This window comes from Condylura cristata, unplaced genomic scaffold, assembly GCF_000260355.1.
Source record: "Condylura cristata isolate star-nosed mole 26May11 unplaced genomic scaffold, ConCri1.0 scaffold00025, whole genome shotgun sequence".
NCBI classification, from domain to species: Eukaryota; Metazoa; Chordata; class Mammalia; order Eulipotyphla; family Talpidae; genus Condylura; species Condylura cristata.
The window spans coordinates 2,607,898-2,624,011 of record NW_004567126.1 but is presented as its reverse complement, the minus strand read 5'-3'; the positions used below and the strand labels follow the sequence as shown (position 1 = coordinate 2,624,011).

The 16,114-nt window shown below is 36.0% G+C and overlaps 2 protein-coding genes across 4 annotated transcripts in view; one reads left to right on the top strand and one right to left on the bottom strand.

Moving 5' to 3' along the window:
• DYNC2H1 (dynein, cytoplasmic 2, heavy chain 1) overlaps positions 1-11,760 on the bottom strand; it is a 250,498-nt gene extending 238,738 nt beyond the window's left edge. For all 3 annotated transcript variants that reach the window (XM_004689056.2, XM_004689057.2, XM_012729844.1), the window contains exons 1-11: positions 11,437-11,760; positions 9,381-9,551; positions 8,762-8,897; positions 6,866-6,984; positions 5,134-5,278; positions 3,517-3,749; positions 2,625-2,759; positions 2,409-2,522; positions 2,192-2,303; positions 1,735-1,859; positions 446-621 (exon numbers count right to left, since the gene is read on the bottom strand). In XM_004689056.2, coding sequence (XP_004689113.1) covers positions 446-621; positions 1,735-1,859; positions 2,192-2,303; positions 2,409-2,522; positions 2,625-2,759; positions 3,517-3,749; positions 5,134-5,278; positions 6,866-6,984; positions 8,762-8,897; positions 9,381-9,551; positions 11,437-11,631 — 1,661 coding nt within the window. In that variant the 5' untranslated portion in view covers positions 11,632-11,760. The remainder of the gene's footprint in view (positions 1-445; positions 622-1,734; positions 1,860-2,191; positions 2,304-2,408; positions 2,523-2,624; positions 2,760-3,516; positions 3,750-5,133; positions 5,279-6,865; positions 6,985-8,761; positions 8,898-9,380; positions 9,552-11,436) is intronic.
• A 126-nt stretch (positions 11,761-11,886) lies between these two features.
• DCUN1D5 (DCN1, defective in cullin neddylation 1, domain containing 5) overlaps positions 11,887-16,114 on the top strand; it is a 26,956-nt gene continuing 22,728 nt past the window's right edge. Inside the window, exon 1 of the mRNA XM_012729908.1 lies at positions 11,887-11,961. The gene's annotated coding sequence lies outside the window, so the exon portion shown is untranslated. The remainder of the gene's footprint in view (positions 11,962-16,114) is intronic.

The window sequence follows — 16,114 nt, the reverse complement described above, 5'->3', positions numbered from 1 at the left end:
ACCGTGAGGAGATTATGTCAAAGTGAAGAAAGTCAGAACCTAAAACACAGCTACCGGACTGTTTCACTTATTTGCAGACTACAACCGCAAGGAGAAAAATTAGCGAAGTGCAACAAAATAACTCTAGACACTGAAAAACAAGTAGTTTCTGTATGTGAGGAAGAAGGGACCAAGTGACAAAGGAAACAACATCAGCAGGGGGATTTTGATGGAGAGTGAGTGAAGCATGTGCACATATGGAGGTGATGTACCCCTCAAAACTGTATCTATGTAAACTACCGACAAATTAATAAAATTCGAGGAAAAAATATGTTAAATAAAACCTTAAAGGAGGAGAAACATTTGGAGAAAAGAGAGCCATACATGATTAATTATTATCAAGCCATTTGAATTCGTAACATAAGATTCCTGTGTAGATTCCACTGCTGTGTACATTAATACTTACCACAAACCAGATCTGGAATCAGACAAACCAGATTGAATCTCCCTGGACCAATCATCAAATTGTTCTTGTTCATATAGCTTAAACTGGTCTAGGAGATCTTCAGCACTTCGATGGAAAGACCTAAATCCTGACAAGTCAGATAAAAGGGCCTCTGCAATCTTGATGGTATCATCCACCTGAAAAAAGTCAAATTACAAGAATATTTACTATTTAAATTCTAACAAAGTAGCATAAAATGAGCCTCTTCTTTCAGCTGTGATTCAAAAATTGTTTTTGATTCATTTATACACAGCAAAATAGAAGATTTGCCAATGATTATATGAATATCAGCCCCTACTTTGCTTCTGAATTACATAAACTCAGAGTAGTAAAACATAAGAGGAAAACAATACAAAGCATAATTTTAAGGGTAAGATAAGGAAAATTTACATCTGAAAATATTTATGACCCACTGGCTTTCAAAGAACACTCCAAGAATTCAATGACACTTTTAAAGATGTTAAGTAATAATTTTTCCCTTTGCTAAATGTTCCTTTTGATAGCTGAAATATTAGGCCAATTTGAATGTTAATTAAAGGAAATAAATGCCTTTCCTTTTCAATTGTATAAAGAATATTATAACATCTACAAAGCTGACTGAAGAAATCAGGTAAAATATTTCAGAAAATCAAACATCAATAAGTACAATTTTCAAATATTATGGCCTATTTATAATACTCTATGTGCTCTTATTGTTGATCACAGAATATAGCCAAACAATATTTATTATATAAGTTGAATTCAGAGAACTGAAAAACTTATTAGTAAGTCCATAAGATTTTTAGATCAATTGTGATAGCACTGAAATATTAATAGCTCTTTAAATCTATAAATGGTTGCTAATACCTTCAGTAATGTTTTATTAATTCTATTAATAATAACTGTTTTCCCTTTTACTTACTTTCAAAATAAAATGATTTACTTACCTAAACATACTTGTAGATAAACTTATGAACTCAATGATTTTGAAATGATACCACTGAAAATCATAAACTTTCAAATAATTTTAAGTGGAAAATTTTCTTCCTCTTAAATATTTTTTTTAAGAAGGCACTTACCTGAACACTGAAACTGGAATGATAAATTATTTTTTAATTACATTTGTACAAGGAATAATTTTCAGACTTCCATGTTTCCCATGAAAATCAGGCAGAAGTGCCAAAGAAGTCAGAGAATACATTTTAATATAGAGTGCTTTCCACATTAATTTATCACATTTTAAGTATTCTTCAACTTATTAAAACTAATACCTTTAGTTCCAACTGGCGAACCCAAACAATATTATTGACAACTTCTGAAAGATTTTTGCCAGCAAGTGGTCCAGAAGCATCACCAGGAATCCCACGACACCGATTTTCAAAGTCTGATCGAAAATCTGTAAAACATATATCAAACAAATTACACCCATTCATCAAGGACATCCTAAATGCCCTAAATGATCCAGGAACAGGGTAAAATGTAAAGGGCAGGAAAATAATAACAGAGCTCTTTAGTCTCAGGCATCTTATTATGTAACAAGTGACACAGAGAAGGAAGCAAAAAACAGTTAAAGAATTTGTCATATATACCAAAAAAATAGTAAATTAATCTTTACTATATAAAAATCATAAAATATAGCCTTAATCCCAAATGATATGAACCAGGGAAAAATTTAACCTATAAAAATACATTCTGAAGCAAACACTATAGTCTCCAATAAATTGTTACCTCTAACTGAGTCCACAAGTCTTGCCAGTAAAGTTTCTCTTTCTAACATCAATTCTTTGCTTATGGTAGGACGCTTCACCAACTCTTTGTATTTCAGGAATGCTTGAAGAAGCTAATATAAAATGAAATATGTTAAATTCAGGTGGACTGACTTAGTAAATACATATATACTTCCTAAATTTACTTGAGGAAAATATCAGTTATTTTATTATTTTACCTGCTGTGGACTATCTTGAATTTCTGAAATATAATTTTTCAATCTTCCTGCTATTTTTTGTTCTGCAGGTGCAATCATCTTTTCATACTGAGACACTGCAGCTTTCCATAAAGGCTAAACAAATTAACAACAATGTTTTGACTTAACATTTAAAGATTTTACCTTTACAGTGAACAAAATAAAAGATAATTATATATAAAAACACATATATTAAACCTCAGTATATGGATTATATTGCACAGGATTCAGACCAGTAAAAGGTTCAAATACTCGGGCTAGGCACATGTGTTTCTCTTCACTGTCTGGTAAGAAATAAAGAAGCTTCTCATGAATTGTTCTTACAGCCAATACCTAAAACATAAAACATCAAAATAATAAAATGCATTTAAATCAGTAAATCTGTATTAAAAGGCCTAAAACCTAAAGATACTGGGCAAGAATTTCTCTATACTATCTTATCTACTATACACAATAAAACTGAAACTAAAATCTAAAAAATTACTGCTCATCAACATTATAATTCTTACATAAAACTATGTCATTCCAACACTCATAGCAGGAGTATAATGGACCAGGTGAGAAAATAATAATAATAATGAACAACTATATACCAGAGACATTTTATGGGGATGGAGTGGGGAATGGGATCAAAAACAGTGGGGGGGGAGGGAGGAAATGCACTGGACTATGGTGATGGCACATGGGTGATTTGGTGATGGGAAGCCCAAGGGAGTTACAACTGAGATGGAAAAAATGCAAAAAGGATGTAAAAATAAACTATTATTTAAAAAAAAAAAAAAGGATGCAAATAGGGCCTTCCCTGGTGGTGCAGTGGGTTAAAGCACAGCACTGAGAAACTAAAGCCACTTCTGCATGAGTTCGATCCCTGCCCCAGAGGTGACCCACATGGTGCAGCAGACCTCTCCTGACACGTCCACTGCTCCCTCAGCAGTGTACTTCTTCAGTCGGCCTGTTCTGCTCCCTGATCTGTCTCTGGTGAAGCCTCTCACCACCCTTGCACCTCTGGCCTGTACCCCAGCTCTGTATGCACAAATAAATAAATCTTTAAAAAAAAAAAAAGAGAGAGGTGCAAATAATCCACTGATACCTCTTCAAGGCGTTTGCCAAGTTTATCCAGTGTTTCTGGGAAATATTTTTCACTTTTCCATGGGTGAGGAACATACCGCTGCCACACCTGACCTGTTAGATGATTACAGGCGATCACCCACTGCTCACAAATTGAAATAGCAGCTTTCATATTTTCTTTCACAAGGTAATAAGAATCTTCCCATAAGTTCAAAGTTCCCAACTTTTTCTGAACAAATCTTCCAAATGAACCACCTAGTAAAAACACAACACAGACATTTTAATGGCAATTTCTTTTTACTGCATCACAACATGCAAATGAACAAAGATCTATGTAATTCTACATGTATACCTTTAAACTCACACTATTGATAAGAAATATTTATCAAAAACAGGGCCTTCCTGGTGGCCTAGGAGCTAAGCCTCAGCACTATCAGCACTATAACCTGAGTTTAATCCCTAGTCAGAGGGTAGACCCACATGGCACAGCAGACCTCTCCCATCTCGCCTACTAATCCTTTTAGCAATGTAGTTCAGAAAATCTGCTTTTCCAACCTCCACTCTGTTTCTAGTGCATTCTCTGATCCCCTGCAACTTTGGCCTACATCCCAGTTCTTCTATGCAAAAAATAAATAAATAAATATTTTCAAAACCAAGAAATATTTATCAGAAACATATATGCACACATATTTTTATTTATACACATCTTTCAGTATATATCATTTATACCTTTCAACTATATATATATTCAAGTGTAAATATATATATATATACACACGCACACATATACACACACACACATACATATATATCTATACACACACACACACACATAATTTGTTTAAAGCCAAAATATACTCTACAGATGTAGTACTACATAACCAATTATCAATTGCTGCTCTTCTCTTTGTTACAAAAAAATGCTGAAATAAGTATTCTTGTACACACAGCTTTATGTACTTATCTAGTATTTCCTAAGTATAATAATGACACTAGTGTTTTCTAGATCAAATTTATATATGCCTTTAATATCACTGGAGAAAGTAATATATTTTAAAGAGTTCTCAGTTCACGCAAAATAACACCTAAATTCACAGATACATAAGTACAACAAATCTATGGTGGCATTTGGTTGTGTTAATAATTTGATTGTGCCCTCCCTGGTAGTACAGGGAGGTACTACAGCAGGTTATAGCACAGCACTAAGAAGGCTAAAGCCATTTCAGCATGAGTTCAATCCCCGCCCCGGAGGTGATCTACATGGTGCAGCAGACCTGACCCACTCTCTGCTCCCCTCAGCAGTCTATTTCATTGATCTGCCTGTTCTGCTCCCTACTCTGTCTCTGGGGAATCCTCTCAATGCCCCTGGCCTGTACCCCAGTTCTGCATGCATAAATAAACAAATCTTCAAAAACTAATAATTTGGTTGTATTAATAATCAAAGAATTATACATATATGGTTCAAATTAACCGAATATATACAATATCTATTTAAATAATCCTATATCCTTAGATTTGTTACTTTAAGCAATAATTATTACAGTAAGTAGCATTTTTAAGTTAGGACTTAAAGAAAAAATAGAAAATAAAGTAAGACAGGCTTCCTAAAGTTCAAAAGTTCAGTTCATTTTACTGGTACCTATGATGTCTAAGAGATGTAGCATCCTTGACTCAGGATAATGATCATGCTCTGTTTGTCTCCACACATCATCTACAACATCCCGAGTCGTCTCCACCAAGTCAACCACTTCCAATAAGGAAAGACCATCCAAGTTATAAAACTCCTAAAACCAAAATGCATTTACTTTTAAACATAAAATGTTCTCATATTTTTTTCATAATATGTCAGCTATATTATTTTATCCTCCTTTTTCTACCAGATAGAACACTTCTTTAAACATATCCCTCTAGTACCCTATACAAACATTAATTTCATAAAATTCAGAAGAAAAAATAACCACAAGATCTATTATTTACTTTTACTCTTGCTTAATTTCCTTTAAATTTCAATTCATTTCTTCTATTTATCCAATAGAGGTGGCTTTAACTACATGAATGCACTATTATATCTTTATTCCTTCTTTGTGTTGTGTAGTGAATAACACAACCATAGTTTGAAGTTCACTATTTTGTATTTCATCATTGTTATAACCTAAGTTTAAATCATTATAAGCACTTCACTAAGTGCTATTATTAATACCATATGGGAAACAAGTAGAAAATTAATAATACTTTTAAAAGAATAGACTTTTTGTAACCATATTTAAAATAGTCACTTAGTCTCTATTCAAGAATATCAAGAAATAATAGGAAAAAGTATAAAATTACGACTTTGTATACTTCCGATTACTTCAAAATTCTAATTTGAATAAATACTTTAAAAAAATAGCCACTTAGTGCTTTCAACTCATGCCATTCATGGCAACATGCATGGGACTGGAAGGGCTCATGCTCAGTGAAGTAAGCCAAAAAGAAAAAGAAAAGTACTGAATGGTTTCACTTTTAGGAGGAAAGTAAGGGCACAAGGAAAAAAAAGTAAAAAAATAAAAATAAAAATCAACAGGCAACTCTGTATCAGAGACATTCTGCAGAGGCAGAAGGAGAAGGATCAAAATGGGAGTGGGACGAGCACAAGGGACTATGTATGGTACACGGGTGAAATAGGGATGGGAATATTATGGAAATTATGACCAAGATAAAAAAGCATACATTGCACAAAAATGAAGAATGATGTAAAAATAAATAATAAAAAATTAAAATGAAACAATTTCAAAAATTGAAAGAAAAATTTAGTACTTTCACATGAATAAACTTGTATCAGGCTTTTGCTTTTCCCTATCACCCTGCAGAAAAATAATTATTTTCTCAAGACAAAGATTTACTAGGAATTAGAATCTAACTCTTAATAGTTTGGATTTCTAATTTATACTCATGTTTAAATGCTCTCTTAATTAAACCCCACTACATAAGAATACATTTTGTTCACACTATCAAATAATGATTTTAAAACAGAAATAATTCTAATAAAAATAATAAAAATAAAATGCTGAAATGCCCATATAAAAAGCCTGATATAGGGTCCTCCCTAGTGGTGCAATAGGTTAAAGCACAGCACTGAGTAGCTAGCCAAATGCAGCACAAGTTCAATCCCAAGCTAGGGAGGTGACCCACATGATGCAGCAGATCTCTCCTGTCTTGCAGGCACTTCCCTCAGCAGTCTCCTTCATCAGTCTACCTGTTTTGCTCCCCACTTTCTCTCTGGTGAATTCTCTCACCATCCTGCACCTATGGTTTATACCCCAATACTGTATGCATACATAAATAAACCTTTTTTAAAAAGTCTGAAAGGTAACTATATAGAAATTACATACCCTAGCTATTGTTTCAAATAATTCTTTAAAATAACTGGCTCGCTCTTTACTAATTTGCTTGTTTCCACGATGAGCTTGTTCTATCCAAAACTGGAACTCATCATTTGGTGTAAGAATACCTGAATAAAGTAAAAAGGGAGAAATCTTAGCAATTGAAAATAAAGGATCAGACAGTCATCTGGTTCATTTGCTGGTTTTGGTTATGTCTATATGCATCTCTGATACACTTGAAGATGTACAGAAAATGAGTTTTACAGCTTCTACCAACAGAAAGTTCTTATATAAATACAATAGAAACAATAACAATATCCACCAAATTTATACTCCTCATCAAGTTTGTTGCTCAGTATAACTTTTGTAAACCATTCATAGCTGTCAGTCAGCACCCTATATCTATAGATTCTGTATCTATGAGTTTACCTTTTAGTGCAATGCTTTCTTAAATTTAACACCAATGAACATGATGCATCCTAATAAACGCTCTGACTTAATTTCACAATATAAGCAAAATTGAAAGTTTTACTTGTACATTTGCTTTTAACTCCCAAAACAAGGAATACTCTCTAGTTACCTACTCAAATGCTGGACATACAGCATTCTTCCTGGGTCTATGAATATAAAAAGTATCTGATTTACTCTGCAAACGAAATATAAAACCATATGCAGTTTTCTAAAATTGTCATGTATCCATATTAATTCATTGAATAATAATTTATGGATAGCCATGTGAAAATTGAAATCAGTTTCAGATAAAATATAAGAAAATAAATACATTTACATAAAAGTCAATGGTTTATTTTCTCTGCAATCCTCATTATTATGGATTCTGGATGTATAATTACCTACTTCCTAGTATTTTTATCCTAAAATTGACTCTCTCAGTCCCTTCACAGCATGTCCAGAATAGTAAGAAACTTGAGTCACCCCATACATAGTATTCACACATGAGGTTAAACAAGGTGCACATGTACTTTCTGGTTTCCTATCTACTCCTAGAAATAGGTGTCCTTTCTGAGTACATTTAGTGACATGTTTTTCACACCTCTGTGTTTTTTTTTTTGGTGATTTCAGAGTTTTAAATGGATTAAGCATAGAGCTGCCTAGTGTGCCTTGGCAAAAAACACTGCAATGTAGCTTATAAGAAAATAAATGAGTTGAATAAGCTTCACGCAGGCATGTGACAGTGCTGGTTATCATGAGGTTAATGTTTATCAATAATAAATGTGCTAAATAAAGTGTCTTCAACAGAAACAGACATAAAACAAAGTTATATGTTGGCCCATTATGAAAAAGTTGCAACCAGAGTTCTCAGGCATTAAGTCTGTATTTAGTAGTTCAGTTTTCATAAATTCAGGGCTCATAAAGGCTAAAGAAAAAAAATATTGCAAAGAACAAAAATCAGGGAGCCCTCCCTGGTGGTGCAAAGGATTACATCACAGCACTCCTATGGTATTGCAGCCACTGCATTGCACCAAAGTTTGATCCCAGGCCAGGGAGATGCCCCACATGGTGCAGCAGACCTCTTCTGACCCATCCACTGCTCCCCTCACAAGTGTATTTCAGTACCTCTGCCTGGTCTAATCCCCACTCTGTCTCTGGTGAATCCTCTCACTGCCCCTGCATCTCTGCCCTGTACCCCAGTTAAGCATACATAAATAAATAAACTTTTTATTTTAAAAGAGAACATAAATACCTCTATTTTCTATTTCCATGAATTGCACATTATTAAAGATTACATATCACTATTCTCCAAAGTCACATATTTCTATTCATCGAAAAGAGATTCAGCCTCATAGTAGTTCCAAACATATGACAATAAATCTCTGAAGAAATACATTAATTTGCTAACTTGCTTATGAACTAATTACTTTCATTGACTAAGCTAAGACTATATACCTCGTGTGTCATCTTCCTTATATTTCAATTTTGATAAGTTAATATCTGATCTTCGTAGAACTATACCCAGTCCAGCTTCTAGTTCACTCAAAAGGTTCTGAAGTTTGGGATCAAAGTTTCTATTCCATTCCTGATCCTAAATTAAAAAGATAAGAGCAAATATTGATCAAAAGCTTCCCAACAAACTTGGCTTCCAAAAACAGTGTCTAAAGAACTAATTCCAAAAAAACAGCAACTAAATAAAGTGTCTTCAACAGAAACAGACATAAAACAAAGTTATATGTTGGCCCATTATGAAAAAGTTGCAACAAAGAGTTTGATCCCAGGCCATCTCATAAACGAGAAAAAAAAGATTCTTCTCATCTTAAAACTTTATAAACATTAGCTACTACAGACATATAAGAGCTGATGTGGATTGCATTTTACACCTTCCTCTAAAGTGTCAAGAAAGCTTACTTTAAATTTTATAAAATTAAAAAGAAAATACATTTTAATTAAAAACTAAGTTAAAAGTGAGAAACTCAATTAAATAAGTAAATAAAACAATACTCTTGTATGAATATCTATCCAAATACCCAGATTACAAAATCCAACTATACAGCTAATTTACTTTACTCACCTTTAACAACATAGGTGCAAATACTTGCCGTACTGCCTGGTAAAGGGAGTTTATAGGTGATTCTAACATGGATGAAACAAGAATATTATTATGTAAATTCTGATCAGTAATCACTTCAGGTCGCAGTTTGAAAAACACCAGCACTTTATCTTTTGTGTCAGCAAAATCAACCTACAGGAGAAAAAAAAAATGATTTTTATATTTCCAATATTGTAAAATACCTTTGTAACTTCCTGGATGGATCAAGAGTCAGATAGTCATCTGGTTCATTTGCTGATACTACAATCTACTGCCCATTTTTTGTACAGCTGTGAGTTAAAACAATAGTCTTACAGTTTTTTCTTAAATCAAGAGATTTAAGATATTTCATCACACATGAAAGTTAAATGAACTTCAAATGTAAGTATTCATAAATGTAATTTTATTCGAATACAGCAAAATTCGTTCATTGATCCATTGGCAATGGTTGCAGCCACGCTACAGTGTCACAGTTCAAGTTGTGACACAGAACTTATGGCCTGAAAAGCTGAAAATATTACCTGGTTTATTACCAAAAAAGTTTGGTAACCTAACTGTTTAAAGCATAAATTATATCACTCCTCTCTCTAAAATGTGTTCATGGTTTTATCCCCAGCACCAAAGAAAGAGCCAGACCCTTAGTTGGTATTAAAAAATAAACATGTTATGTTATGTTTTTAACTTGTTATTAAATCATACTGACTCTCATATACAACTGAAGACATAACAAAACACTTTCAAACATGACAAAAAATTGAAAGTGGCATGTGACTAAAAAAGATACACCACTGGGATTCACTAAAAAAGGACTAGAGCTTCAATTTTTCAATACTCAACCCAAGATACATTTTCACAAATCCAAATTCTCCTTTTTGTGTTTTCCCTTTACACTCTAACTTAACTGTCAGTGGCATTCACAACACTACGTCTAGATTGTATAATTTATTGAAGGCACTGCGGAGGCTCTGAAAAGAAGCAAGGAGTCCTAATTCTGAATTCTACCTATTAGAGAAGAAGAGTAGGATGTAACCTTTCTGTCTTATTTCCCTCCACCATAAAAGGAAAATAAAAATAGCTCCTATATTACAGTGTTGTGTTGGATTTTAAATGAGCTGATATTCCTAAACTGCTTATATAGTGGCTGGCAGCATAAAGAGAAAATAAATGTTAGCTTCAATTATCCAACCTTTTTCTATCTTCATAAAACCACCAAGCCTAGCCAAGCGCTTTATATATTGAGTTCAAAATAAAAGTTTATTGAATAGAATTGAATTAAATCCAAGACTAAAGATTCAAAGTGAATGGGGCAAACGACTGGGTTATCCCACAAAAATGCACTTACTGTTTGCTGTGCATCAAATTCTCTTCTAGACATGTTTGTTAACAAGAAGGTTTCAAGATACATCTGCAAACTTTTACCCATTACTGAGCCTCTCTAATGAGTGATTTTTTTGTTCTGTGTATCGCTCAGAGGTATCTACATAGAGACACAATATACCCTGATTGTATATGATCAATACATCACCTATTGTATGAGTTGAGGGGGATTAATTTTGTACTGTATCATTTAGCAAAAGGTTTAAAATCTTAATCTTTCCCTCAAGTAAATTTGTTTTTAATTAAATATCATTTATATACTCTTGGTGTACGATACTATGTAAGTTTCTGGGATACCTGGATCTGAAGAACCAAGAACCACCCCCCAACCCCCCCATCCATCCAACTTCTAGCACCAGCCACAGTCCTCAAGTAAATTTAAACTCAGTGAATAATCCCAAAAAGAAAGCCTGGAATTTGTTACAAAGAAACTCAAGAGGGGGAGAAAACATTTTACTATCTAAATATTGTGCAGTCGGATGCGCGGGCTGGGACCTGCGCCCACCCTAGGACACAAGCTCTCGGCCTGCGCAGCCACAGCGCACAGCACCCCCACCCCCTCCCCTGTGCACACCAGACTCGAGAGGCTCAGACGGACTGCCACGCCCGCGTGGGGTCTGGGGAACTTGAGCGAGACCAGCAGGGGTCCAAGTGACCCTACCGTGTTGGAAAAGACGATTCCGGCGTCTGACCGCTGCACTCTGAGGAGCATCTCGTTGCCGTCGTCCAAGAAGTTGTTGACTTCGGGCGAGTTGCAGAGAAGTGGCTGGTTCCAGAGCTCCGACAGCAGCCCAAAGTAATTCTGGGTGGTAGTGAAGATGAACACCTTACGAACGTCCCCGGTTTCGCCCGCCATGGTTTGGGAAAGGGGAGAAGCCGGAAGAGAGGGAAGAAAGAAAAAAAACAGCCGCAAGGAGGTGCAGGGAAGAGCAAAGCTGGGCTCCCACCCAGGGCCCGCAACCCGGCCCGCGGAGCTTCGCGGTTGCCAGGGACGGTCGCTATGGCGACGGAGCCCTGCGGCGGCGCGCTGTGGACGTCGCCGCCTCGGACACGCGCACGCAAAACTTTGGCGAGGATCGACAGCCTCGGAGCTCCTTAGCCGCTCGCCGCGAACATCGATCGGAAGTTGGAGCCGCTCGGCGCGGAGTGGGAATCTTCTCTGCCGATTTCTTAGAACGCACAATAGGTGAGTTTATTCAGGTGCGGCCGGGAAACCTAGACTTGAGGATTATGGGGTCTAATGCTCCCTCTCCATCTGCAGAAACCCCTATGTTGTTAGATCCCACATCTATTAGGTGGGGAAATGCTACCTCACACCGAAGTTGGTAATGAAGATATATATATATTGCTCCTCTCCTTTTTGTATAATTTCCCACCCTCCCTTATTTTTTTTAATCCTGTTGTTAATTTCGAAAACTTAGCCAGTTTTTTTCATCATAATCGTTATCCCAACACTCAGCTGCATTTGTAAAATAAACAAAACATACAGTAATACTTGTTAGTTTTGTTTTTGTAATGGGCACAACCAAATCAAAAGAAACAGGGCCATAAAGTTAGATTTCATCATTTTCTACCTCACGGGATCACCATAAATTACTAAACTGCTGATGATCATTTACCCCAATATTCATCAAAGACTCTGAAATCAACAATTACTTCTAGCAATATCTAAAACTTGCTACTTAGTGCCAATTAATGAGTTAGGCCCTGGAGACAAAACTTTCCCTCATGGGGTTTTTGGTCTATTGTCCTCTTCTTCACCCTGATGGGAACCTTTGTGAGTTTATAAAGCTGCTTTACAGACTGCTGTCTTAAAGAGTCTGTTACACCTTTACCACTTTAGGTGATATTATAAAGCATACTAATGAAACTGTTTTAATGTTCTCAGAAAAAAAAATAGTCAACATAGGTAGTGGTATCCACCTATAACAATTATTTTAGAAACGTTGATGTTATTGTCTTTATTGTGTGCAGATCTGTCCGGTGTTGCTTAGATGTATAACTGAATGCCCCCTTATTATTTTTTTTTTAAAGATTTATTTGTGCATACAGAACTGGGGTACAGGCCAGAGACTCAGGGGTGGCTAAAGACTTCACCAGAGACAGAGCGGGGAGCAAAGCAGGCAGATCGACGAAGTACACTGCTGAGGGGAGCAGAGGGCGGGTCAGGAGAGGTTCACCACACCATGTGGTCACACACCCCCCTCTCCCAGGCAGGCGAGAATCGAACTCATGCGGAAGCGGTTTCAGCCTCTTAGTGCATTGTTTGTTTTAACCCGCTGTGCCACCAGGGAGGGCCTGCCCTCTTATTTTTAAAAATACATAGCACTGATATAAATTGTTGACGGAAAAGCTTTTTTATACCATGTCAACTATTAATAAAAATGTTTACATAAATTATTAGTTTTTGTCTTCTGCTTTCGCTTTTACTTAAGATTTTTGAATAGCATGCAATTAAATCAGAGTTTTTGTTTTTACTGAAGATTTTTGAATAGCATGCAATTAAATCAGAGTTTTTGTTTTTACTGAAGATTTTTGAATAGCATGCAATTAAATCAGACTTTTATGTTTCACACCCTGGCATCTTTGGGGGAGTTTATTCTGTAAGAAAATAACTTTTTGACATCACAACAGCAATGAGTATAGAACATTGAGAAACTGGTAGCAACAATTTACTCAGTAGGGAAGCTCAAGACAAATTTAAAGAAAAAGAGGTCAAATTACAATTCTCATTTTTTAAGCATTGACACCTTTAATCCTTAAAAATTAACAAACATGGAATTTGAAATTTTACACCATTATGAAACAGATTCACTGAAACTACTCAGTCTTTTCTATCATGTTCCTAGTATTCTTTTTAAGGAATAGAACAGTGAAGTCAGTGCATACATGTGGAGTCCTTTGCTTGAGAAAGAGGTCCAAGATCAATCTCCACAGGAAGGGCAGTTCTCTCCACTAGGTTCTATGAGTTTCTTGTGTTCCAACAACTCTATAACCAAGATTAGTCATCTGGACTTCCTTCTAGAGAGACTGGAGCTTCACAGCTGTGTTATAGCTTGAAGATTTTTAAGTCCAGCTCCTTTTTATTTTCTTGATGTATTCACCATATTCCACATTAAATAACACAGTTCTTTCCCATTCAAAGTGAGACATCTTTAGTACTCTGTTAGCTAAAACCTTTTTCCAGGCTCATCTCTTATTACTTGGGGTTTCTAACCTCAAAAGGCCTTTGATCACCAGAGTTTCTTCCTAATCTCGCCTCTAAATTTCCATCCATGCTCATTCTCTTTCTTGTATTTTGCTTAAGGCAAGCAACTATATCTAATAGGCACTATCATTCTGCCTCCAACTACTTCCCACAAACTAAAGTCTGACTGGTGTCATGGTTTACCTTCCACTTCTCACAGGGAACGGCTTTACTAAGTAATTTACCAAGGCATACCAGGGCTCTCCAGCTAACCAGTTTGCTAATTTCATTCTTGGGTCTGTTCCCCTACTACTAATCATATACAACATAGTTGCTTGACTACTAATTCTATACAAAATACTTGAAATTTGAGGCCTCCTTGGTAGCACAAGGGTTTAAGTCTCCATATCCACACTATGAAGCTATCCGGCAGCCTAACAAGTTTGACTCCTAGTCAGGGAAGTAACCCACAAGGTGTGGCAGACCTCTCCTGACCCTCCCACTGCTCCCCTCAGCAGTGTATTTCAGTAGATCTGCCTGTTATGCTCCCCACTCTGTCTCAGGTATATCCTCTTAGCCCCTGCACCTCTGGCCTATACGACAGTTCTTGTATGTATAAATAATTTTTTTTTTTTTTTAATTATGGCAGCACCACAATTTTGCTTAACTTCCAAGTGTTACGACCTAGGATGTGCCTAAGTGGCATACTGATTGAGACAATGCAGACCCAATGTTTAAAATTATCTCCCTAAAAACGGGAACTCTCTGGAGGAATGAGAGGTGGGTTATATCCCTGGTGTCTTATCACCTAAGGCTAAGATTTAGGTTTCCTTTTGGTAAATATATATGCATGAATCCAGGAAAAAATCTTTTCTTCTTTAAACTGCAAAGTTCTTTGTTCTGTTTTGCCCTTCTAAATCTCTTGCCTCCTAGAGATTATGTAATTTCATTGGAATGTCTAGAGGAGAGTTCATGTTCCCACTCCCCCAACCCCAGTGCACAGGTCATTAATTTGCTCTCTCGCTAATCTTGTTGTCAATGTGATCATTTTTCCATCCTATGGATGACTAAGATTAGTTGCTTTGCCAAAAGCACCAAGGTCTACATTCACATGGTAATCACTGCCATTGCCCAAATTTGCCTAGCCTTCCCCTTTATTGGCACATAGCAGGATTGCACTTCCATGCCATTTTTAAAGATAGGCCTGACCATTTTACCAGGTTTGATCTTTGCACTGTAAGTAGAAGTGATTTACCACATATACATAGAAACATCACTTAGCATGTTCTTTCCCACTTTGTGGTGAGCAGAGAAGTAGAAGTCCAAGATTAAGTTTTATCACCTTAACTCCCTGATTGGCTATGATAAGCATATTCTTGAGGGAGTCTCATAAATAAGGAATTCTGTTATGCTAGACTTTGATGGCATTTGTTATTGGAGTATACCTAATTTTGTTAACAAGAGATGGCAAGTGTTAAACAAGCTCTAAATTTCAGAGCTTAACATAATAGATTTTTCTTTCTCCTTTACTTGACATTTCAGTGTCGTATTTGGCAGTCAGTCTTCTATGCGATGAGTCAGCCTCTTCCATTTGTGGTCCACCATTCTCTCTTGGGTATTTTTAATCTGCCTGGAAAGTGAAGAGGAAAGCCTTCATATTTTATAAATAATTTCTGTCTGCAAGATAGGGTGGAAAACTTAATCTTACTGTGTCTCAGGAATATGAAACAGGAATTCTGCATCTTCATTTTACTCTGGGCCCCACCAACTACATAGCTGGTCCTAGTGTGTCATACCACCAGGAGGGGTAGCTAGAAGCTTTAACTGCATATGGAATGTGGAAGAGTTCACTCTCACTGAAGGTTTGCAAATTCTTTGGTTATTTACCCTATTGAGAAAACAATGTGTGTTTTTCTTTTCTGCACGTTTGTGCTCATGACCATTACAGTGCCAGATATACTCATTGTCTCGGAAGAATCAGAACCATAAAATCCGAAGTGAAAAACAAACAAAAAACACAACAAACAATAAGTGGTTTAGGTTTTTACGTTAAAAATAAGCTTTTGAGGCCCTCCCTGGTGGCGCAGCGGGTTAAAGCATAGCACTGAGAATCTAAAGCCGTTTTAGCATGAGTTCGATCCCTGCCTGCCCC